This window comes from Eubalaena glacialis, chromosome 17 (genome assembly GCF_028564815.1).
Source record: "Eubalaena glacialis isolate mEubGla1 chromosome 17, mEubGla1.1.hap2.+ XY, whole genome shotgun sequence".
NCBI lineage: Eukaryota > Metazoa > Chordata > Mammalia > Artiodactyla > Balaenidae > Eubalaena > Eubalaena glacialis.
Window position 1 is genome coordinate 72,715,653 of NC_083732.1, and position 25,393 is coordinate 72,741,045.

At 45.8% G+C, this 25,393-nt stretch overlaps 1 protein-coding gene across 5 annotated transcripts in view; it reads left to right on the plus strand.

Annotated features, from left to right (window-relative positions):
- The window catches only part of ZHX2 (zinc fingers and homeoboxes 2), a 170,774-nt gene extending 146,696 nt beyond the window's left edge, over positions 1–24,078 (plus strand). For 4 of the 5 annotated variants that reach the window (XM_061172170.1, XM_061172172.1, XM_061172171.1 and 1 more), the window contains 2 exons: positions 7,126–9,871; positions 22,865–24,078. In XM_061172170.1, the coding sequence (XP_061028153.1) occupies positions 7,351–9,867 (2,517 nt within the window). In that variant the 5' untranslated portion in view covers positions 7,126–7,350 and the 3' untranslated portion in view covers positions 9,868–9,871; positions 22,865–24,078. Of the gene's footprint in view, positions 1–7,125; positions 10,219–22,864 lie in introns of those variants that run through there. The other variant, XM_061172174.1, reaches the window with a different exon arrangement.
- The last annotated feature ends 1,315 nt before the right edge of the window (positions 24,079–25,393 follow it).

Consider the following 25,393-nt stretch of genomic DNA (forward strand, 5'->3'; position numbering starts at 1 on the left):
GGGCCCTAGTCCAGTCTGACTGGTGTCCTCGTAAGAAAAGGAGATTAGAGATAGGCACGCACGGAAGGGAGACCACGTCAGGACACGGTGAGAAGGGGTCCATCTGCAACCAAGTGGAGAGGCTTCAGAAGAAACGAACCCTGCAGACATCTTGGTCCCGGACTTCTAGCCTCCAGAACCGTGAGAAATAAATTTTTGTGGTTTAAGCCACCCAGTCTGTGTACTTTGTCATGGCGGCCCGAGCTGACTAATACACCAGCTGTGAACTCCTTGAGGACAAGAACCATGGTTTCTTCATCTTTGTATGCCCCGTATCCACAGGATTCTGGCCCAAACCCATACTCAGTAAATAGGGTTCTAATCGAATTGCATTCCACTCACAACAGGAAGAGTGATGACTGAAGAAGCACCAAGTGGTGAAGGGAGAGCCCTGCACAGACATCCAGGAATGAGTTGTTCATAATTGTCTATACAGGCTGGCCATTTTCCTTATATATTATCTATTCCAAGGTGGTGTCATTTCTCACTTGTTGGGGTTTCTTTGTGGCACATAATAAATACCATAGTGGATAAAAGGAAAATCCAGTCAATCGGGGCTTCCCTGGTGGCAGTGGTTAAGAATCCGCCTGCCAATGCAGGGGACACGGGTTCGAGCCCTGGGCCGGGAAGATCCCACATGCCGCGGAGCAACTAAGCCCGTGCACCACAACTACTGAGCCTGCACTCTAGAGCCCATGAGCCACAACTACTGAGCCCGCATGCCACAACTACTGAAGCCCGCGCGCCTAGAGCCTGTGCTCCGCAACAAGAGAAGCCACCGCAATGAGAAGCCTGCGCACCTCAATGAAGACTAGGCCCCGCTCGCCACAACTAGAGAAAGCCCACGCACAGCAACAAAGACCCAACACAGCCAAAAATACATAAATAAATTTATAAAAAAAAAAAAAAATCCAGTCAATCGCAAAAACAGGCAAAGGAGGCAAGAGTCTGTACTTGGTGTTTGGGCTCCTTCTCCGTGTAACATGTACGTGTGACACTCTTAGTTGTCCTGTGAGGGGTGGGATTCAAGACAGAAAGAGGCGTGATGGAGAAGAGCCATAGAGGAAGGAAACTTCTCACCTCTCCTCTCCTTCTGGGCACCAGGATCTTAAACACAATGGTGTTTAGTTCTAATCTGCTCGGGCCACCCCCCCACCCAAGGGCAGGGATTGCCTCTGAGGCTCCCCACCTACCGCTGGGCCCTCAGCACAGTGGCTGGAGCAGCCTGGGGACCACTCGGTGCTGCTTTGAAGTGGAGTGTTTTCAGGTCGGTACAGAACGTGCCTGCACGCAGTTCAGACCCGCTGGGAAACTGGCCCAGGGCGAGGCCCGCGACATGGAGCCGGTCTGCTGGGATACTCACCACCCGCCGTGGAAGGGACTGTGTCAGAGTTTTAACGTGCATTTTATTCATGCATTCATTTGTTTTTCATTTTTGCTAACTTGGGCAAGTGTACACCTGAACCTGAAGACTTGGCCAGAAATATGCAGCCTTCACACCGGCGAGTAGCAGGCCTCGTGGCGCTGGTCCTGACCTCACTGGTGGCTCACAGACTTTCAGAAAGACAGACGCCAAGTCTCTACTGCTCTGCAGACACTCACCCCCTTGTTGTGCTCGGATTATTCTTCCAAGGGCAGTGGTTCTTGCAGCTTCACTGGGGGGACCTTGGGAGAGGAATTCTTCAAAGGCTCACTGTTTTCTGAGCCCTCCCCACCCTTCTCTTTCCTTCCTTCATCTTCCCTTCTTTTTAATCTGCTGTGGTTTGCATCCCTGGTTGCCAAATACGTTTTAGAAGATACCGTCTATTCTGAACCACAGTTCTTAGAACATCAAAAAGCTTTTAGGATATTTCACCACAAATTTGGCTCATTTCTTGGCCTCACTTGTCAACAGATTTAAATAATTCTAGATAAAGGAGTTTCTGTGAAAAAAGTCTCTTCTCTCCCCTGCACCTATTCCTGCCCAATTTCTTTGTTCTGCAAAAGAAAAGTCGTCTTCTGCTCCCTCTCTTTTAAAAATCATAATTCAAAGGCCCAAGCCTCTTGGATAGTGGGCACAGATTTGGCCACATTCTGCTACGTCAGTGGTAACCCCTACAGAACTGTAGGACCTCCTTTCCCTTACCGAGTTCCTCCGCTCATAGAAGCCCTCATGCACACTGACACACATTCACACGTGCACACACACACGTGCACATACGTGCAAGTGCAGGCATGTTCGTGTGCGCGCACACACACGTGCAATGTACATGCACGCAATACACATGCACGCACCCACATCACTGAGCAGCCACGAGAGATGTTCCCGTACATCACTGGTCTGCATCAGCAGCAGTTCCCTCAGGGTAGCCACTCTGCGGTTAATTTAACATTCACCCAATCTCTATGGAAAGCATACTGTGGACCAAATACTGCTCTAGGTTCTGGGGAAATCACAGTGAAGAGTTCCTGCCTTTGTGGAGTTTATATTCTAGAACAGCACCGTCCGGTAGAACGTCCCTCACTGAGAGTGATGTCCCGCACTGTTTAATACAATAGCCACCAGCCACGTGTGGCTACTGAGCACTCGAAATGTGCCTGGTGCAACTGAAAACTGGATTTTAAATTTTATTTAATTTTAATTAATATAAATTTAAAGAGGCACATGTGGCCAGTGGCTGCTGTATTAGGAGAAAATGGGTAGATACTCTCTCCTGCCTCTTCCTTTAACCACAAAAATATATAAGTAAATTTTGAATATTAAAAAGTGCTATGCAGGGAACTATATTCAATACCTTGTAATAACCTATAATAGAAAAGAATCTGAAAAGGAATATATATACATATTGGGTTGGCCAAAAAATTTGTTTGGGTTTTTCTGTAAGATCTTACGGAAAAACCCAAACAAACTTTTTGGCTAACCCAATATATATATATCTCTGTGTAACTGAACAATTTTGCTGTACACCTGAAACTAACACAACATTGTAAATCAATTATATTTCAGTGACTATATATATATATATATATATATGGTGCTATGAAGAAAGCAAAGCAGGGAGAGAGTGACTGGGGAACTGGGAGAGGCAGTATTTTACATGGAATGGTGGTCAGGAAAGGCCTCTCTGTGGAACGGTGACTTTTACATGGAGCCATGAAAACCGAGGAGCTCTAAGGGTGGACTTCCTGGCAAAGGCCCTGTGATGGAAGGGATACACCTGTTCCAGCAGCCGAAGTGAGAGGAGCAAGTGGGGAGGGGAGCATGGACCAGAACGTGCCGGGGTTGGAGTTCACTCTGATGGGAAGCCGAGAGAGGGCTTCATGCAGAACAGTGTCCTGAACTGATTCCTATCTTAAAATCTCCCTCTGCATGACTATCATCAAAAAGAATACAAATAACAAATGTTGGCAGGGATATGAAGAAAAGGGAACCCTCATACACGATTGGTGGGAATGTAAATTGGTGCAGCCACTGTGGAAAATAGTATGGATGTTTCTCAAAAACTAAAAATAGCACTACCGTATGACCCAGCAATTACACTCCTGGGTATATTTCGTAAAAAAAAAAAAAAAAAGTACTAATTTGAAAAGATATATGCACCCCAGTGTTCATAGCAGCATTATTTACAATAGCCAAGATATGGAAGCAACCTATGTGTCCATCAACAGATAAATGGATAAAGAAGATGTGATACACACACACAATGGAATACTACTCAGCCTTAAAAAGAATGAAATTTTACCATTTGCAACACCATGGATGGATTTGGAGGGTATTATGCTCAGTGAAATAAGCCAGACAGAGAAAGACAAACACAAATCACTTATATGTAGAATCTAAAAAGTACAACAAACTAGTGAGTATAACGAAAAAGAAGCAGACTCACAGATACAGAGAACAAACTAGTGGTTACCAGTGGGGAGAGGGAAGGGGGAGGGGCAAGATAGGAGGAGAGGATTAAGAGGTACAAACTGTTAGTCATAAAATAAGCTACAAGGATATATTGTACACCATGAGGAATACAGCAAACATTTTGTAGTACTATAAATGGAGTATAACTTTTAAAAACTGTGAATCACTACATTGTATACCTGTAATTTATATAATATTATACACCAACTATACTTCCATTTTTAAAAAACCTTTAGAGATTAAAAAATAACATTTAAGTGCTTTTCAGTACCAAAATGAATTTCAAACCATAAATAAAGCCCATCAAGAAGCAGAAAGAAAATCCCTGTGCTGCTCTGGAGAGGAAGTAAGCAGGAGGCCTGTGGGAGGCTTCCAGACAGGAGATGGAAGTGGTCCGATACTGGGTTTATTTTGAAGACAGAGTCAACAGGATCGCTGATGGACTAATTTGGGGGTGAGGTAAAGAGGATTTTGGCCTGAGTGTGCCATAGAGATGGAGATGAAGAGTTGTAGACATGGTGGGGGTGGGGGGGCAGGACCCATGTTTGAGGGGGAAAATCAAGAGTCTGATGTTCAGCTAAACATGTCAATTTGGGCGTTGTCAGCAAAAAGACACAGCTCCCCTCTGCTCTGCTGTGCCCATCTCCTGTCCTCACCAGTGCCCTGAGGGACCCTCACCCACTGCTGCTGAAATTGCCCAGCATCACTTTGTTATAAAGCAGAAACTAACACACAATTGTAAAGCAATTATACTCCAATAAAGATGTTAAAAAAAAAAAAAGAAATTGCCCAGCATGAAAATGCCTCAGTGTGGCCGTTTCTGGGTTCACAGGGGAAGGATGCCCCTCCCCCGAGTCCTGCACAGGTTTGTCACCTGACCCCCTAAGCAGATAAGTGGGGCCCCAAGACCCAGAGGGTTGCTCTTGAAAATAAGTCCATTAATTCTGCCTGGAGCCCTCACTTCAGTGGAACTCAAACCTAGGCCCGTGGGAGGGACGGGAGAGGATATGCTATCTCCTCCATCCCCTTTCCCCCGGATGTTGGCTACCCCTGTTTCCAAACACACAATGAAAGGCCATCCTCTATGGAAGCCCGTGCATTTAGATACTCAGCGTGGTCCAGCCCATCACTTGCCCTGTTGGGGTTCTGTTAACATAACCTACCTTATAATAAGCAAATTGTTCCCGTACTCCTAAATTAATATTTGTTTAATGCAATTCCAATCAACATTCTAACAGAATTTTATTTTGCAGATGATTCTGATTCATGAGAACTGATTTACATTAATAGGTGATCAGAATAACCCAGAATTATTTGGCAAAAGAAGAATGATAAAGAGAAACTCACTCTACCAGATGTTAAAACATGCTCTAATCTACAAAAAAAAATTTAAGTGAAGCATGAGTGTAAGGCTCAAGAGCTAGATAAGAGGTACAGAACAGATAATCCAGAAACACCCTAGTATATAGAAAAATTTAATGTATGGCCAAGGTGGCTTCACAAATTAGTGAGAAATAAATAACACTATACATGCTATTGAGATAATTGATAACTTTCAAGAAAAATGGTTAGAAATGTATCTCACAGCTTACCCCAAGATCAGTTCAGTTCAAGTCCAGACAAGTTAAATGTAAAAAATAAAGCCAAAACACTCTAAGAAAACATAGAATAATAGGTCTCAGCTATCAAAGCAGGGAATCACCTTCTAAATGTAAAATCACAATGAAAGAAACCACAAGAGAAAAAGATTGATAAATTTGCCATCTAAAAATAAAAAATTTCTACCTGTAAAACATGAAAAAATACCATATGCAAAACTAAAAGGTAAATGACAGACTGGAAAATTTTTGCAACAAATATAGAAAGGTACTAATGTTTTTAATATAGAGAGAACTCATAAATTAATAATAAAACCACTGGGCATCACAATATAAAAATGACATAGGGACTTTCCTGGTGGTCCAGTGGGTAAGACCCTGCGCTCCCAATGCAGGGGGCCTGGGTTTGATCCCTGGTCGGGGAACTAGATCCCGCATGCATGCTGCAACTAAGAAGTCCGCATGCCACAACTAAAGATCCCACGTGCCACAAATAAGACCCGGCACAGCCAAAATAAATAAATAAATAAATAAATAAATAATTTTTAAAAATGATAATAAAGTATGTTTTTTTAAAATGGCATAAATCCACAATTCACAAAAGAATACAAATGGCAAGTGAATCTTTGAAAACTGTTCACCCTTATTAGCAATCAAGAGAAGCACCAAAGCATATTAAAGCAGTTTTCCCGTATCTAATTGGCCAGGCTTTTTAATGGTAATATTTCATGTAAGCTAAGTGGTGAGTGGGGCACTCATTCACTGCCGGCGAAAAGGCCAAATGATGCAAAAACTTGGCCATATGAGTCAAGAGAATGTAAAATGTTGACCTCCTTTGACCCAGTGCTTTTACTTCAGAAATAAGGACTAAGGGTATTGACTACAATTTTGTCGAGAAGAGCCAAAAATTAGGAGTAAACGTCCAACAAAAGTCCAATGGCTAAATACATCATGTATGGTATATCCCTACAGTGTATTGTCATGCAGCCATTTTTTAATCATGCTTTTGCTCAAAGTTTGTGAAAATGGGAAATGTTCAAGTGAAATGAAGGAACTACGATATTTGGGGTGATGTTTTTCTTTTTTATACTTTGATGCCTTTTCTGGATTTTCGATAGTGATTTTACCTTTATGATAATAAACGAAACATTCATATCCATTTTCTAACTCCTATATAAATTCCACTTGCCAGCCCCAGGCAAGCATCTTGCTTCTGATGTACCATCCATAAAAGCGGCTTGCGAACCCAGCCAACACTTCACTGCAAGGTTCCCTCCACCACCCTACCCACCACTTCATAAGATCTCAGTGCCCTTGTTGCTTTTCTGTATCCCTTGGTCTCTAAACATGAATGAGTGACCTGCATCCTCATTTGCTTGCTTTGGGCCTGTTCCCACTGCCCTTCCCAGAGAATGGAAGAGAAGAAGAATGTGATCTTTCATTTTTAGGTGTACCCACTCTCACACCCTCTGTGCGCACATGGGTATTTGCTTTGGGTGCCAGTTGGGATGGGTCATGGGAGCAACTTAGAAAGAAATGCTAGTTTCTTTTGCCTTGTGAGGAAACACTGACACTCTCTTTGTTCTTGTCCCACAGATATGATGCTGCCTCTTGTGTTTAGCCATTGGAACAGTTACAATCTTCTGCACTGAAATCATTCTGGAAACTCAAGCACCAGACTTCAGCGTTCAAGTGAAGCCAAAGCCATTGGAGCGGGGCATAAAGCCAAAAGCCTTTTATCTTAGTAGTTCCAAACATTTCACTGCCCCTTCCCTACCCGCCCCCATCCCCAAAATAAGCCATTGCACACAGACAGACAGCATGGCGAGCAAACGAAAATCCACAACCCCATGCATGGTTCGGACGTCACAAGTAGTAGAACAAGACGTGCCCGAGGAAGGAGACAGGGCCAAAGAGAAAGGAATCGGCACGCCACAGCCCGAAATGGCCAAGGACACTTGGGCAGCAGAACCTGAAAACTCTTCCAAAGAAAATGAAGTGATAGAGGTGAAATCTACAGGGGAAAATCAATCCAAAAAACTCCAAGGTGGTTATGAATGCAAATACTGCCCCTACTCCACGCAAAACCTGAACGAGTTCACAGAGCACGTTGACATGCAGCACCCCAACGTGATTCTCAACCCGCTCTACGTGTGTGCCGAATGTAACTTCACAACCAAAAAGTACGACTCCTTGTCTGACCACAACTCCAAGTTCCACCCCGGGGAGACCAACTTCAAGCTGAAGCTCATCAAGCGCAATAATCAGACCGTCTTAGAGCAGTCCATCGATGCCACCAACCACATCATGTCCATCACCACCAGCGGTCCCGGAAGCGGGGACAATGACCCCGGGATCTCGGTGAGTAAAACCCCCATCATGAAGCCAGGGAAACCGAAAGCCGATGCCAAGAAGGTGCCCAAGAAGCCAGAGGAGGCCGCCCCCGAGAACCACGTGGAAGGGACCACCCGCCTGGTGACAGACGCGGCTGAGATCCTCTCAAGACTCGGGGGCGTGGAGCTCCTCCAGGACACGTTAGGACACGTTATGCCTTCTGTCCAGCTCCCACCAAATATCAACCTTGTCCCCAAGGTCCCCGTGCCGCTGAACACTACCAAATACAACTCTGCCCTGGACACCAACGCCACCATGATCAACTCCTTCAACAAGTTCCCTTACCCAACGCAGGCTGAGTTGTCCTGGCTGACAGCTGCTTCCAAACACCCAGAAGAGCACATCAGAATCTGGTTTGCCACCCAGCGCTTAAAGCATGGCATCAGCTGGTCCCCGGAGGAGGTGGAGGAGGCCCGGAAGAAGATGTTTAATGGCACCATCCAGTCAGTCCCCCCAACGATCACTGTGCTGCCCGCCCAGTTGGCCCCCACAAAGATGTCACAGCCCATCCTCCAGACAGCGCTTCCGTGCCAGATCCTCGGCCAGACCAGCCTTGTGCTGACTCAGGTGACCAGCGGGCCAACCACCGTCTCTTGCTCCCCCATCACACTCGCCGTGGCCGGAGTGACCAACCACGGCCAGAAGAGACCTCTAGTGACTCCCCAAGCTGCCCCCGAGCCCAAGCGCCCACACATCGCTCAAGTGCCAGAGCCTCCACCCAAGGTGGCCAACCCTTCGCTGACCCCGGCCAGCGACCGCAAGAAGACGAAGGAGCAGATCGCACATCTCAAGGCGAGCTTCCTCCAGAGCCAGTTCCCCGACGATGCTGAGGTCTACCGGCTCATCGAGGTGACCGGCCTCGCCAGGAGTGAGATCAAGAAGTGGTTCAGCGACCACCGGTATCGGTGTCAAAGGGGCATCGTCCACATCACCAGCGAATCCCTTGCCAAAGACCAGCTGGCCATCGCGGCTTCCCGACACGGCCGCACTTACCACGCATACCCAGACTTTGCCCCGCAGAAGTTCAAAGAGAAAACCCAAGGTCAGGTGAAAATCCTGGAAGACAGCTTTCTGAAAAGCTCTTTCCCGACCCAAGCAGAACTGGACAGGCTAAGAGTGGAGACCAAGCTGAGCAGGAGAGAGATCGACTCCTGGTTCTCGGAGAGGCGGAAGCTTCGGGACAGCATGGAACAGGCCGTCCTGGATTCCATGGGGTCCAGCAAGAAAGACCCAGACGCGGTGGCCCCCAATGGTGCTCTGTCTCGACTCGAGCAGTTCTCCAGTGCCCAGGTGCCCAGCTCTTTGCCCAGCCCCTCACCAGCAATTACAAAAAATCAAGAACAGGTTCAACTCCTGAGGAGCACATTTGCAAGAACGCAGTGGCCAACGCCGCAGGAGTACGACCAGCTGGCGGCAAAGACCGGCCTGGTCCGAACTGAAATCGTGCGTTGGTTCAAAGAGAACAGATGCTTGCTAAAAACTGGAACCTTGAAGTGGCTGGAGCTGTACCAGCAGCAGCACGTGGCGGATGATCACGGCTACGACGCCCTGTCGAGGAAGGCGGCAAGAACCATCATCGCCGAGAGCTCGAAGAACGGGAGCGAGGGCGGCCCGCAGTACCACAAGGACCCCAAAAAGCTCTGCGAGGAGGACTTGGAGAAGCTGGGCCCCAGGATGAAAGCGGGCGGCGAGCAAGCAAAAGACGGTTTGCCGGCAAAGCCCTCGGAGGCCACCTCGGACAGATCAGAGGGCAACAGTCGGGACGGCCAGGGCAGCGACGAGAACGAGGAGTCGGGCATTGTGGATTGGGTGGAGGTGACGGTCGGAGAGGAGGACGCCGTCTCAGACAGGTCGGACAGCTGGAGTCAGACGGCAGCAGACGGCGCGGCGGAACTGGCTGACTCGGACTCCGACAGCGTCCCTGCTGAGGCCAGCCAGGCCTAGACAGGTAATGCCACCTGTCCCCCCGGGAGCCAGGGCAGGAGGCTGGGTTTCTTTCTTTCTATTGCCAGAGTCGATACAGTTGTTGGGTACAGAGATATTGACACAGATCATGGGTTCTTCTTTCAAGCTCTTTTAAGACAAAGGAAGAAGAATAGGTGTTGCTAGATTTTATGTTTTTATTTGCAAGGCAGTGCTGATAGGTGACAGCATCACTGCCTGTGGCCTTTGGGGGTCCGTCCATTCTAAAGTCTAGTAACAGGGTAACGCAACACAAGGCCTGTTTTGTGTTCACTGGTGGAAGAAACAAACGTGAAAGGATATGTCTTTTCCTTTTTCTTTTCTTTTTGGATTTTTTAAAGAATAAGTGTCTACGTTTACTGAATAAAAATTTGGGATTGTTTCCTTTAACCTGAAAGGTTTTGAAAGTACCTGGTATTTACCTCGCCGCGGCTAAAGGAAGGTGCACCCGTGTGTGTCTCATTAAGTAACCCCGCTTGTTGCTGCGCTGATGGGGTCCCCAGAGCCCCTTCAAATCTGGAAGAGAGTGGTGTAAATTAGGTCTGTGGAGCCACAAAAGCCTGGGAAGGGAGGTTACCATGGTCACTAATGGCCATGTCATCCACAAAATGGGACGTGCCACCCAAGCCCTTGGTGTTTGTGCTTCACCAGAGGTCTATGCAAATCAGGGCCTGAAGCATGGCAGCTTTGTTGATGGTAAGTTTAGAAAAGGGGGCGGGGTGGGGGGGGATAGTAGAGAGAGGGATACAGGAGGGAAAGGTCTACCTCGGCCAAAGCTGAAGTATTCCAAGGGCAGCTTAGAACCAGGAGGGAGATGCACGATTTACAATCTGCCCGGCTTGGCTTCTCCAGAGGTCACTTAAAAGGCAATGGAAGCCCCGCGCCACCACCATGTCATCTTTAGACATAATGAAAGGTAAAAACCTCTAGAATGATTGATTAGGTCCCCAAGGGAGCCCTGGAAATTACCATACCTTTTTATTTATGAACTCGGACAACTTTGGCCAGCCATGTCCCTCATTAATTCATTTATTCAGTAATAAAACGAGGCACCTGGCAAATAAATAAAGTCCTCTAGAAACCTTATTTTAGCCGGTTCCATCAGCTATTAAAAGAGCAATTTAATGAGCAGCCAATCACAGAATGCCATCAAGTCTTTCTCCTCCAACTTTGCAGGAGGAAGTGGTAATGGGTTGGGGGTGAGGAAGGTGAGATAGTGACAGGAGGGGTTAAAGGGCATTATGCATCGCACCAACCACCCGCCTCCACCTGGCTACAACGGTTTCATCCTCCCTCTGGCCATTTTCTTGCGTCTTATAAGACTCTACCAGGGACTACCCTGGCAGTCCAGTGGTTAAGACTTCGCCTTCCAATGCAGGGGGTGTGGGTTCGATCCCTGGTCGGCGAGCTGAGATCCCACATGCCTCACTAGCCAAAAAACCAAAACATAAAACAGAAGCAATTTGTAACAAATTCAATAAAAAAAAAAAAAGACCCTACCAAACCAGCCCATATCCCCCTTGTTGAAATGAAGGAGCAATTTTTTTTTTTTTTGTCCAATCAGATTCTGCCTGAAAGCTCCTAGTTTGCCCCGTCTTCCATCCCAGATTTTTCTGATGCATAAACATAAGTCTACGTGATTGCCTTTTCCACCTACCACACAGTAGACAGTTGGGTTCAATTCAATTCAACAAATACGTCCTGAGCGCCTACTGTGTGCGGGCGAATGTGCTAGGCACTAGAGAGGACAGGGTGAAGAAGATAGAGTCCTCCTTCACGTGGAGTTCAGTCAGACCAACAAGAGGGGAAATTGCTCTTTCCTTTATTCGCCAGGGTGCTCCGTGGCATGATGGAAATGTGCACGCAGGAGGGGCACCCAGGCTGGGAGTCAGGGAAGGCTTCCTGGAGGAAGGGACAGCTGACTCAGGAGCTAGCCAAGTGCACAGACAAGGAAGAGAGTGTTTCAAGTGGAAGGAAGAGCCAAGCAAGGGTCCAGAGACAAGAAAAGGAATGGTGCAGCTGAGGAACCAAAAGAGGTTTGGCGTAGCCAGGAAGTTGAGTTTGGGATTCAGCAAACAATGAGAAGAGGCAAACTAAAAGAAAAACTGATGGCTTTCCACAGCAGGCAAAAGTTATTCTGAACCAGTTGTGTTTGCTCAATTTGGATATAAGGATGCTAATTGTTCCTGTGTCCAGAGTGGGCTCTGGATGCACATCGCTGAGTGGGAGGTATCTAGGGATGGCAGCCCCCCAGAGGCCCCCAAGGCCACCTGTCCCCATCTTTTCTCTCCCAAATGATACCAACACCAACAGTTGACAGCGCCCATCTGAGCTGGTTGCCACTGTGCTTGACCCCCACCTGAGGCCCAAGAGAAGGAGAAGGGGGAAGAAATGCTGAAACCATAAAGAGAAGCTTTGGGAAGGAAGGGAGGGAGGAAGGAAGGAAGGAAAGATGCAAGGCCTCCTGAGTTCAGAGGCTGAGCTGGGCGCTGTGGCCACAGATAGTCTCATTCAATTCTCCTAGCGGCCCTGAGAGGTAAGCTTCTCTATATTTTTATAAAACCAGAAACTGAGACTCAGAAACCAAGGAACTTATCCACATTCTCCCAGCCAGCACCTCGGTTTCACTCCGGAGCCTTCACTCTTCCTACTGCCGTTTCTGCCTCTTTATTTCTGACAGAAATTCCCCATTTCTGATTGATAGCACCTCCCACCCCTGACCCACTCCTGTGGCGGCAGATACCTAGGGTTTTTAGAGTTGACTTTTGAATTAACATCAAATAATTCAGAGATGTAGGAACTAGTCAAGTCCCCCCAAAAAACAGGAACACCCAGGAACCGCTTTTTTATGTTTATTTATGGTGAACGCCACAAGTGTGTGCTAGAAAACATTCCTAAACAACATGCTAAGATCTACTCAACACCTGTGACATCCGATATCCCTAATGGGCCTCCTGATATTTTTCAGGTGCCACTGAATTGAGAAAGGGGCCGCCGTCTGTGCCGGTGGCGGCAGCCAAAAGTTCTCCCAAGTCCCGACAGAGGCACCCCTTCAAGGAAGCTTCCAACCTCGAGGGGAAAAAAACCTCTCCAAATACTTCACAGCTTTTATGAACCAAACACATGGGTCTCTTGAAATTCATAAATATTCAGTGATGTCTTTATTTAAACACATATTTATTTAGGAACCTGCAGTTGAGTGCAGTTGCCACACACATAATAATCCTGGGAATGATGCATGGTTTTGATTTCATGAAAGGTGTTATGTGATGCACATATGAGAGACAGAGAGTGAGAAAAAACTTGGGTAAGCAGCTGGGCGCTGACTCTAGGATGGGATTTCCTCTGTGGGAGTGAAGCGTACCCACCCCGACCAATTCCTCTGGCTGAAGCTTGGCAAGGCTCAGGACAGTATTTGAATGTCCAGGCTCACCCTGGCCCTGAGATTAGACACAAAGATAAGGAATCCTTCCCAAGCCTTGAATTGGGGCATCTTGATTCAGTCTCTGAGTCCAAACAATTATCGAGCTATCCACTGAGAGATCTGTCCTGGTAAGAGGCCAAGAAATAAACTCCTCCTTTCCTAAAAATGAGTCAGAATACTTGAGCCAGAGAATGTCAGACATATGCCTTGATGTTTGGCCAGACGGAATTGCCCGGCTCTGCTACCACGAAGAATTTCCATTTATTTGTATATGCCATGTGCTCAGCATTCTTTCCAGCACATCTATTAAGTCATTTACACTTCATGACAACCTTCTGAGAGAGGTACGGCTCTTTCCCCATTTTACAGAGGGCCAAACGGAGGCTCAGAGATGCTTGCCCTGGGTTCCTCAGCTAGCGGCTGGTGGAGCCTGGAGGCCCCCTCTCATCTGTCAGGTCACTGCCTGACCCAACCACCGTGGCCCACCACCTTGCCAACAGTGGCACCACCATCACCGCCCGGGCTGGACCAACAGGACGTGGTCATTTCTTAATTCTATGTGGAGTGGGAACTAATGCGCAACTATTCACTACTTTGCTGCCTCCTGATTTCTGACAATTTCCATCTCCTGAGGATTAGGGATGGCTTTGGGGAAGAGGTAAATCTGTGAAATGTCAGAAAAAAAATATTTTCCATAGTTCAGCTTGCTTAAAATATTCAAGGCTGCCAACATTGGATCCTGGATACAATTTAGGATCCAGGATAGGTATAACCCCATCATCTGTTCAGATTACCCGTCCAAATACAGATATGTGAATGGATGGATGGATAAATGAAAATGTTGTAATTAACTATTTCCCTGTCTCTCCCCTATCAGACCCTTAAAGGCAGGCACCATAGGCCATTAATCTCTGAATCCCCCAGTGCCTGATTCAGAACAGATGCTTAACAGCAGTTTATCAAACCAACCTGAGAATTAACAAAGATAGTTGGCTTCCAGTTATCCAGGATCTGGTACCTCAGTCCTTTGCTTCTCCTCATTTTTTTTTCTATCACTCACTAGTCCCATCAGATGACAGCCATCAGGGGAGAGGAACTGGTGACAATCTGCTTTCCCTGTGTGTGGGCAGCTTGAGGGAAAGGTCTGTTGGAGAATCGATCACTAGCTATTTACTGGGTGATACTTCTCAGGGACTGTACCTTAGCCTCGCTGCCCTGGTACCTCATGGAGAGTTAACTGCTATCACTTCCTTTTACCTAATTCTGGAGTTTCTCACACTAGGAATTCCCACTGTGCTTTAGGCAGCTTGTAGTGACTTAGGAACATAATGAAATCGAAGCCCCTCATTTTTCAAAGGAAGGATGCTGGCCCCAAGGAGGAGGAGCAACTAGTCCAGATGTCCATAATAAGTGCCTTGGCTCATTCATCCATCAGCATTTGTGGAAATCCTGCAGTGTGCCAGGCTCTGGAAGGCAGCGGTGCCCAGCATGTCCCTGCCCTCATGGAGCCCATAGTCTTTGACCAAATAATCTTCCATCAAACAAAAAGGAAATGTTGCCAGGTGACAAGATTTTTTGAAGGAAAGGCGCATGGAACTGTGAGAATATAGATTAGGGCAATTTGACCTGATTTAGGGGGTTGGGCAAGGTTTCTCTAAACAAGCAGTGGATGAATTGAAATCCAAAAGGTTAAGCAGGAGTTGGCTGGGCAGAGAGGAGAGGAGAAACAGTCCAGGCAGAAGAAACCACATACCCAAAGACCCTGAGACAGGAGGGAACTTGGTGCATCAGGGAACCTAAAAGGTGACTATCGTGGCTATGACTTGTCTGAGTTCACACTTCAAAGAAGTGCAAGAGTTAAAAGCCAGAGTGCTACCTGGACTCATCATCAAATTTTCCCTTGAAACTCCTCTAACTCATCAATAAAGACTATATGTGATTCTGTGTGTATGACCCCGTTGACAAAGTTTGAGACCCTCTGAGATACTCAAGGGAGGAGCAAAAGGAAAGTCATCTTGCAGATGTCTGGGTGTTGAGACCTTTCTGCCCTAGTAGTATATGGAAGATGGATGGTAGAAAATTCTAGAGCACCCACATGCCTATACATTTTACTTTATTCTTTTTTATGATTTTCTACAACCTTAATACTTACTGTGTTAGTCAACTAGCTGCCATAACAGCAGAGCACAGACTGGGTGGCCTAAAGAACAGAAATCCATTTTCTCACAGTTCTGGAGGCTAAAAGTGCAAGATCAAGGTGCCAGCAGGGTTGGTTTCTGGCGAGGCCTCTCTCCTTGGCTTGCAGACAGCCACCTTCTCTCTGTGTCCTATGGCCTTTCCTTTGTGCATATACCCTCCTGGTGTCTCTTCCTTGTCTTATAAGGACACCCATCCTGTTGGATTGGGGCCCCACCCTTATGACCTCATTTAACCTTCATTACCTCCTTAAAGGCCCCATATCTCCAAATACAGTCATACTAGGGATTAGAGTTCAGCATATGAATTTGGGGTGGGACACAGTTCAGTCCATGGTACTTACCAATAGACTTTGTTGTTGTCAAGACCAAGTGAGATAATATAAGTGAAAGTCCAAAAACAGGGGCCTGGCATTAGCATCAATACCTGCTCAATGGATGCTAACTCAGAAGTTGCACATTCTTCTGCATATGGAGAACTTAGCCATCTTGGGTTTCCAAGTTGACTGTTTCGGTTGGGGCCCCACTGGTACAAACTCATGCTTTGGGGTGTTAATTGCATGTGCATCTTGGGGCGGGGGTTGGGGGCCTGGGGCAAAGACAAGGGGCAACATTTGCTGAGCACTTACTGTGCCAGGCACTGCTCAAGCACTTTACATGTGTTAACTCAACAACTCTCCAAAGACATCATTTTCTTCATTTGATGGCTGATGAGAATGAAGCACAGAAAGGTAACTGGTCCAAGGTCACTGAGCTAGAAGACGGTGGAGCTGGGATTCAAACCCAAACCTGCACTTGTAACCTCGTCGGGAGCCTGCCTAGTGAGTCTAAAATCCGATTCCATTTGAACTCCACAGGATAATATCCAACTGATGGAAAAGGGACAGGAAGAGCCAGTGGCCCTCTGATTCCTTCTGCCTTTGAACCTCTCTGCGAGCAGGGAGACCTGACTTACAAGTCTCAGCAATTTCCCCAACCACAGAGGCTCCCCAAACTGCTGCAGGGAAAGAGCTCCTGCTGGATGTTCAGAGTTGACATAATATAGGATAGTGTGAAATTTTCCTCATCCGCTGAGAAATTACTTATTCTTTCTCCGTGTCACCATGTTTTCCTTTTCTCAGTTCTAATTCAAATTAGACCATGCCCCTTCCCAATAAAAGAAAGTTGGACTCAGAAATATGATTGAGATAAGATTGAATAAATTACAATCACAGTGCTTGCTTTTCTATCTCATGGACTGCGGTGTTATTCTCTCTCAAGTCCACAGGGTCTAAAGGAAATCCCTACAGGGAAAAGTAAAGAGAAATAGGAACAGAAAGCTAGCACATGGGAAAAGAATTCTAATTGTTTCATGCTTCCCCAAAGGTAAAGTAATAGGGAAACAGATTTTGCTGAAGAATTAGGTAGTACTTTTTAACATTCCAAGGTGTGCCCAAGATAGAAAGGGACAGCTGCGAGAGCCAGTGGGTTCCCTGTCCTGGATAGTGTTCAGAGAGAGACAGGGCATCCACTTGGTGGAAACGTTCAAACAGTGGCCATAAGAAAAGGGGCCCAGTGACTTTGCAGTTTCCCCCAAAGCTAAGAACTAGTGCTCTGGGATTAAGTGACCCATTGGGCGGTTGGTTCTCTACCATGTGGAATGTCCCTGACCAAGTGGTAGGATTCCAGGGGCTTAGCAAGAGGCCACATAGTCAAAATCACTGTAATACTCTTTAAAAAAAAAAAAAAATACCCTGAAATGTGAACTTTGTCATCAATCTTGTGTAACCAGCCACCTCTAACAGCACTGTGCTCTCTTCTTGTTTTTCATTCATTAACGAACATTTGAGTATCCTCAGTGAGCCAGACTCAGTGCGGGGCGGGGGTCAGCAGTGAACTCTGTGGACATACGTTTAAAAAGGTGAACTGAGGGTGTCTGGGAGCAGGGTCTTCTGTAGAAGCAACCTGCAGATGGGACCTGCTGCCCAAGGGGAAGGCGATGGGGCCAGGCTGTGTGCCCTTGGTGTCCTGCATCTTCCCAGCCTCACTTTGAGAGTGCAGCCAGCTCCCACAGCCCAAGTCCTGCCCACCGCTACATAGCCTGGGAGAGGTCAGAGGAGAATTGAAGTCTAGCAGTTCCAAGGGTGCTACTGGGGCCCAGGGCCATCCATAGACATCTGGAATCACTGCAAAAGCCAAAAAAAAACTGGCTTTGTCTCCCCTTCTCCAGGTCACCCTTTGGCCTTGCAATATGTTTTCTGTGGGGTTTTTTGTTTTGTTTTTTTAATGGCCTTGTTTGGCATTTATTTTTCATATTAATACATATGGCTGGAGGATTATACATGTTCATCCCCATAAGATAGGGAAGAACACATTGTCATAAAAGAAATTGAAGATGATTCAAAGAAATGGAAAGATATCCCATGCTCTTAGATTGGAAGAATAGTGTTAAAATGGCCATACTATCCAAAGCAATCTACAGATTTAATGCAATCCCTATCAAAATACTCATGACATTTTTCACAGAACTAGAACAAATAATCCTAAAATTTATATGGAACCACAAAAGACCCAGAATTGCCAAAGCAATCCTGAGGGGAAAAAAACAAAGCTGGCGGCATAACCCTCCCAGATAAGACCATCTACAAAGCTACAGTAATCAAAACATGATGGTATTGGCACAAAAACAGACAAATAGATCAATGGCACAGAAGAGCACAGAAATAAACCCACACACCTACGGTCAATTAATCTTCAACAAAGGAGGCAAGAATATGCAATGGAGAAAAGACAGTCTCTTCAGCAAGTGGTGCTGGGAAAGCTGGACAGCCGCATGCAAATCAATGAAGTTAGAACACACCTCACGATACACAAAAATAAACTCAAAATGGTTTAAAGATCTAAATATAAGACATGACACCATAAAACTCCTAAAAGAGAATATAGGCAAAACATTCTTGGACAAAAATCGTAGCAATATTTTCTTAGATCAGTCTCCCAGGGCAATAGAAATAAAAGCAAAAATAAACAAGTGGGACCTAATCAAACTTAAAAGCTCTTGCACAGCAAAGGAAACCATCAACAAAACAAAAAGACAACCTCCTGAGTGGGAAAAAATATTTGCAAATGATGCAACCAACAAGGAGTTAATATCCAAAACATACAAACAGCTCATACGACTCAGTATCAAGAAAACAAACACCACAATCAAAAAATGGGCAGAAGACCTAAATAGACATTTCTCCAGAGAAGACATGCAGATGGCCAACAGGCACATGAAAAGATGCTCAACATCACTAATTATTAGAAAAATGCAAATCAGAAGCACAATGAGGTATCATCTCACACCTGTCAGAATGGCCATCATCAAAAAGTCTACAAATAATAAATGCTGAGGGGGGTGTGGAGAAAAAAGAACCCTCCTACACTGTTGGTGGGAATATAAATTGGTATGTAAATACTATGGAAAACAGTACAGACATTCCTTAAAAATCTAAAAATAGAGCTACCATACGCTCCAGCAGTCCCACTCCGGAAAAGATGAAAACTCTAATTCTAAAAGATACATGCACCCCAATGTTCATAGCAGCGCTATTTACAATAGCCAAGACATGGTAACAATCCAAGTGCCCATCAACAGACTATTGGCTTAAGAAAATGTAACATATATATATATATATAATGGAATACTACTCAGCCATAAAAAAGAATGAAATATTGCCATTTGCAGCAACATGGATGGACCTAGAGAATATTATACTTAATGAATCAGAGAAAGAAAAGTATTACATGATATCACTTATATGTGGAATCTCAAAAATAATACAAATGAATCTATATACAAAACAGAAACAGATCACAGACAGAGAAAACTAACTTATGGTTACCAAAGGGGAAAGAGAGGGCAGAGGGATAAATTAGGAGTATGGGATTAACAGATACACACTACTAAATAGAAAATAGAAAAGCAGCAAGGATTTACTATATAGCACAGGGAACTATATTGAATATCTTGTAATAACCTATAATGGAAAATAATCTGAAAAAATATTTATATATATATATATATATAACTGAATCACTTTGCTGTACACCTGAAACACAATATTGTAAATCAACTATACTTCAATTCTTAAAAAATTGCCAGATGGAGAACCACCTTAATATTGAGGTTTATCTAAAAAGCAAATTTTTACATATTTTTATTACTTTCAAATAAACTGACAGCATAGTTGCTAAGATATTTTATAATTCATCAATTATCGGATTGTTTAAAAATTATTTGTTATAGAAAAATCACCATGATAAAATCAACTTCTTTTGCTTCTAATAATTTATACTTGATATGCATTATAAGAGTGTAATATTAATAGGCAAGATAATTCAAGCAGCCTGACTGATCTCATTAACTAGTCATCTTCAAATTCAGAAAACAAAAGAAATCAATAAAAAAAATAAAAAGCAAATTTTTGCCATTCACTTAAAGGACAGGGTTCAGTTTTCTGTATATGAGAGAGAGGAGAGAGAGAAAATGTGTAAATTCTCACACACACAGGTGAGCTGACTTACCCCCGAGGCTGTAATTTTGCACTTGGCTTTCCTCAAGGAAAAAAGGAAGCAATATTTCTGGAGGACGTGTTTGCTTTGCACACCTCGTCTGTTGCCCTCCCAGCAGCCGGTTGATTATGAATTGTGGAAGTGAGGCTCAGGGAGGTTAGGTAACTGACCTCGGCACACAGCTCGGAAGTGGCTGACCCTGGATCCAGCTTTCTCTGACTCCACGGCTCTTTCCTCCCTTCTCCATGGCGGAGACCACAGTCCTGTGCTGAGCTGACGTTCCTCAGCCTGGCTGGGAGAAGGAACAATCGCTCTTTACCCACCTTGGGCCTTGTTTCCTGGAGTCCTGAGAACTATTCGCATGGACATCCACCCACAGGCAGCCTCCTTTCCGAAGACGGTGAAAGACTCAGTTTGCTGCGGGAAATCCTGTTCTTTGGGGAGCACAGCGGGAGGCCGACTGTGGTCCGTGTGCCCATCCTGGGTGCGTATGGCTCTGCATGGGATCAGCGATAAGGCAAGTGCTCCTCTTCAGCTGCCTGGGACCGCCAGCCCGTCTTTGAAGCAGACCTGCGCTCTCCTGTCGCCACGTGGCTCCATGCAGGAAGCAGCTGTGCACGGAGGGCAAGGAGGGTCAGGTGTGGGGAGGAGCAGTGAAAGTTGGATTGGCCGCAGTAGAATCCAGGTTCCACCACTTGCTACTTGCCTGACACCATTTAATCTCGCTAAACCCCCATCTCTTCACTGCAGGTGGGCCTACCTCCCGGGTTACCAGGTTACCATAAGGAGTAAATGAGATGATCCATATCAGCACTTAGCATTGGGCCTGGCACATAATAAGCATGAGATATATTTAAGCTACTCTCACTGTTGTCACAACCATGATCATTATTGCTTTTGACTCTGCCGCTGAGCAGTCATGTGACCTGGGGAAATTGCTTTTCCTCCCCGAGCTTCCTTTTTTTTTTCTCGTGAAATGAGTGATGTTGGCAGCATCACCTATAAGGATCCCTGTAGCTCTTACGATTCGGCGACATTTACTGGATCACTTTTGGGTGGTACCAGATCCCAAGGACACCCTGGAATCTGGTTTCATCCACAGACGTTTCTTTTACAAGCTGTTTCCTTAACTCCAATATTCAGTCTTATTGTCGGGAGCATTTAGGGAATGTGGGTACATTTGACAGCCAGACGTTAAGAATGACAAACAATATAGATAATCTGCTGATGCCTTCGGCTGAGAAGTCTGGTATTCTTGCTCTTGGTCCCCTGCACAAGAAAAACCCAAAAACTTCTCAGGGCCTTCTCGGCTACTTAGCCAGAGAAGTGACCAAGCAGTAACACAGCCTTACCAGGAAGGAGGCAAAGAAAAAGCCAGTGGCTTCAGGAATCTACAGATTTGATCACCTTCCAGCCTGTCATGGAAGACTACGTCCTTTACAGCCCTGAGCCCTCCCCTTGGATTCATGCTCAGGATCCTTGGATCCCAGGAGCCCACAGAGGAAATGGAGGTCGGCCTTAGTTTCCTAAGGCTGCCATCAAGTACCACAAACTGGGTGGCTTAACCGACAGGAATTTATTCTCCCACGGTCTGGAGACTGGAAGTCTGGTGTTGGCAGGGTTGCTTCCTTCTGAGGGCTGTGTGGGAACGTGTGTTCCTTGCTTCTCTGCTAGCTTCTGGCGGGTTGCTGGCAATCCTTGCCTTATAGATACAACACCCAATTTCTGCCTTCGTCTTCCCATGATGTTCTCCCTATATCTGTCTCTGTGTCCAAATCTCCCCTTTTTATAAGGACACCAGCCCTATGGGATTAGGTCCCACCCTAATGACCTCATTTTAACATTGATGGCCTTTGTAAAGGAATTTCCAAATAGGGTTACATTCTGAGGTACTAAGGGTTAAGGACTTCAACATATCTTTGGGGGTTGGGAGGACACAATTTAACCCATAAGAAGGTCCTTGGACTATTTTCATTACTTCAAAGTACATAAGAATTAAACACTTCTCCATACTGACTCAATAAACACTGTTTAAGAGCACAGGCTGTGGAAATTGCCTGGGTTGGAATTTTGGCTCTGCCACTTTCTAGCTGTGTGATCTTGGGCAAGTTTTTTAGCTTCTCTGTGCTCAGTTTCCTCACCTGTAAAATGGGAATAACAATTTTATCTACACCTGAGGGTTGATAGAAACATTAAATTAAAAATACACTTAAAATTTCTCATCTTATTATGATTATTTTATATCCTATCATATTTGGAAAGGGTTCCATCTAACAAATACAACAAAAGCACATGTAATACCACACGCTGGGCACTATTTTATATGCTGGTACATATATCAACTTCTTATCACAACTACTTTGTGGATGCTATTATCATCCCTGTTTTACAGAAGCAAAAACTAAGCCCTAGAGAGATTTTGACGTATGTATGGCCCCATGGCCAGTATAGAGAGAACTCCCAACCCAAATCCAGGTTTGACTGATTCTGGGGCCTTTTAGGAACCATTGTGACTGGCTGCCTCTCCAGGAATAAGAAAAGGGTCTTGTAATGATGAAATGAATCACCTCCTTCACTTGCCCAGAAAGTCATCTTATTTTCAAAGGCCTTATTCTGAAGGCACTTCCCATAATGTCAGACTGTGCTCAGCAAAAACACTTGTTTCTTTAAAACAGGGCGTTTGTCTCTCCTCCAGGCCCCAGGATGGCTTTGGAAGTGTCTCCCCAGGAGAGCCAAGGAGAGGCCACCCCCGATGCCTTGCACCCAGGGAATGATGGTCATCTCCCTGACATCTTGTCTCTCTGGTTTTGTGTTGTCCTTCTAGGACAGTCCATCAGAACTGCTGTGCTGATGAAGGGGACACTCTGTCTTCAAAGAGAGAAGAGAACTTTCGTCCCCGGCTGTGGGCCGCCCTGGCCAGAGACTCCAAGTGGAACGCCTTCGCTCATATGCACCTCCCCGAGGCCCGGTGGGAATTGTTCATAGTGCCAAAGTCCTACCACTGCGTTTTCCATGGGTCCTTGTAAATAGTTTGCTCCTGTGCCCAGGCCCCCACCTCTTGCTATACTGGAACCGATTTGTACAATGTGGGAAAACTTTGTTACCTTTTTAACCAAGGGCAACTTCCTTTTCCAGCACTACCATTGTAAGGTTTTTCCCAGGAGGGAGGGCTGATCACACGTGCTTTTCTCTTTTTTCCTTTCTTTTTTTTTTTTTATTTTATTAATTTGGGGGAGGGGGGGATGTTAGCATTAGTGCCATTATATCTACTGGATTTTAGGTAGGGAGAGTTCATTTTTAAAGGTAGTTTGAAATTTGGGAGATTTCTTCAGGGGAAAGGGCTGGGATTCAGGCATCTGTCTTAACTTGGAGAGGGTTTTACAGATGACAGATCTTCCAAATCAAATCCATTTCTATTTCTTCCCCAGCCTCCTCTGAGGGTCCCTGTTTAGCCACACACAAGGCTTTCTGAACTGCCACCAGGCTGGTCTGGCTTTTTTGATGGCCTGGCCTCAGACCTTGGGCCGAGCCAGCACCCGGAGAACTGGGTGGCGGACAGCTACCCTCTGAGCCCCTTTTTAGTGACCAGCAGAAAGGGCTCCCGGACGCATTAGCATCATCATTACTTTTGTGAAATTAAAAGAAAGAGAGATCTTCGTGTCTAGATGGTACAAAGATGGACAGCTTTGGTTTTCATTTCCGTTCCTAGCTGCCTTTTCTCAGTGTGGTATTGGACAAGATTTCAGCTTGAAGCTTCACCGCGAATTGCTTTTTTTTGTTTGTTTGTGTGTTTGTTTTGGGCCAATTTTAGTTTCCTGAGTGCACTTTTTTTTTTCCCTCAGTTAGTCCTAACTTCTAAAGAAGAAGAACCAGGAGACGTATCTGGTGTAAATGTTGCAGTATGAGTTGTCTTTGCAGCCCCTTCCCCTGCCCACACTGCCCCTCATTTGAGTACACTGCACAAATAAAAGGTTAGGGAGTTTGGAAAAAAAAAAAATTTTTCTAACTTGTTGCTCATTTGTTGTAACTCAATAAAGCAAAGACTAAACATTTTTATAACCTTTTCCTCTGCTCCTGGTTCCTCATTGCTGTCTGGCTCCCAGGGCACAGCCTGAGGGTTCCAACTCACCCACCCTCTGTTTCAAATCCGTTATGACCACACTTCTCATCTTCCATCCTGGTGAGGCCTGACAGCGCCGGTGGGACTGTAAAAACGGGGTAAGTGTCGACGTGGGAATCTTCATCACATCTCTGTGACATAGAGAAGAAGTGAGTGATAGGCCCACCCTTCTCTGGGGTCTTCACAAATAGACTCATAAAATACTGCAGAGAAGAAGAGCACAGGCGTGGGAATGAGACCTGCCTGCAGGCCACCGCTTGCTCTCGGGGGACCTCAGGCAAGTCACTTCTGTCCCGGATTGCTGGTGGCTGGGACACTGCCATTTCTCCGAGAAGGCCGGCTTTTGTGTCTCTGACCAGGTGAGGTTTAAAAAGCCCCTCGTTGTTCAAGGTGACCCTCGTTTAGACCAGTGTCTTTCAAGCTTGAGCAGGCAGCGGAATCACCTGGAAGGCTGGTTAGAGTTTCTAACTGAGTAGGCCTGGGTGGACCAGATAATGTCCACTGCTCCCAGGTGAGGCTGGTACTGCCAGCTCAGGGTCCCAACATTGGGAATCTCTGGTCTAGATGTTTCATTTTCACAGGGACTTACAGACTTTTGGGCAGTTTATCCACCCCTCGACCTCCAAACTCTCCCCATCCACCTCCCCCACCACAAAAAAAACCAAAAATCCAGCCTGCGCTTTTCTTATTACAAAAAAAAAAAGTGCCAAGTGGCTGTCACTGGCTCATCTCCTGCTCCCTGCCTACGCTGCCTTTCCCGTCTGCGCTCCGAGCAGTGGACCATCCACAGACCTCATCTCCGCATGCTGTCCTGTCCTACCAGACCATTAATGAACGTCAGCCCATCCCAGCCCCCTCCCGCTTCTCCCTGGCAGGCAGCTGCCTTCCCCTCCTGCTATTTACCTCCCTTGCCGTTCCGCTTGCCACTCTCAAGCAATTTAAGTAAATTCTTCCAGCAAGGCAGCAGGAGATGCTATTAAATGCCTGAAGAAACCAAAGGGAAAACCTTGCCAGAACTTTTGTCTTTTTATTTTTAATTTCTGCACCAAAGAGAAAGCTTTGCTAATTGGTTGCAATGAAAATACACAGGGAAAACAGCTGTGCTCTTTTAAGCACCCAGCAAATTATGACAAGCTACATCTTCCCCCCTGGGAATGATCAAAGGGTGGCAGAAACTAGGAGAGGGGTTCTTAAGGGGAATAGACGGACAGGTGAGGTGGAAGAGAGCCGTGG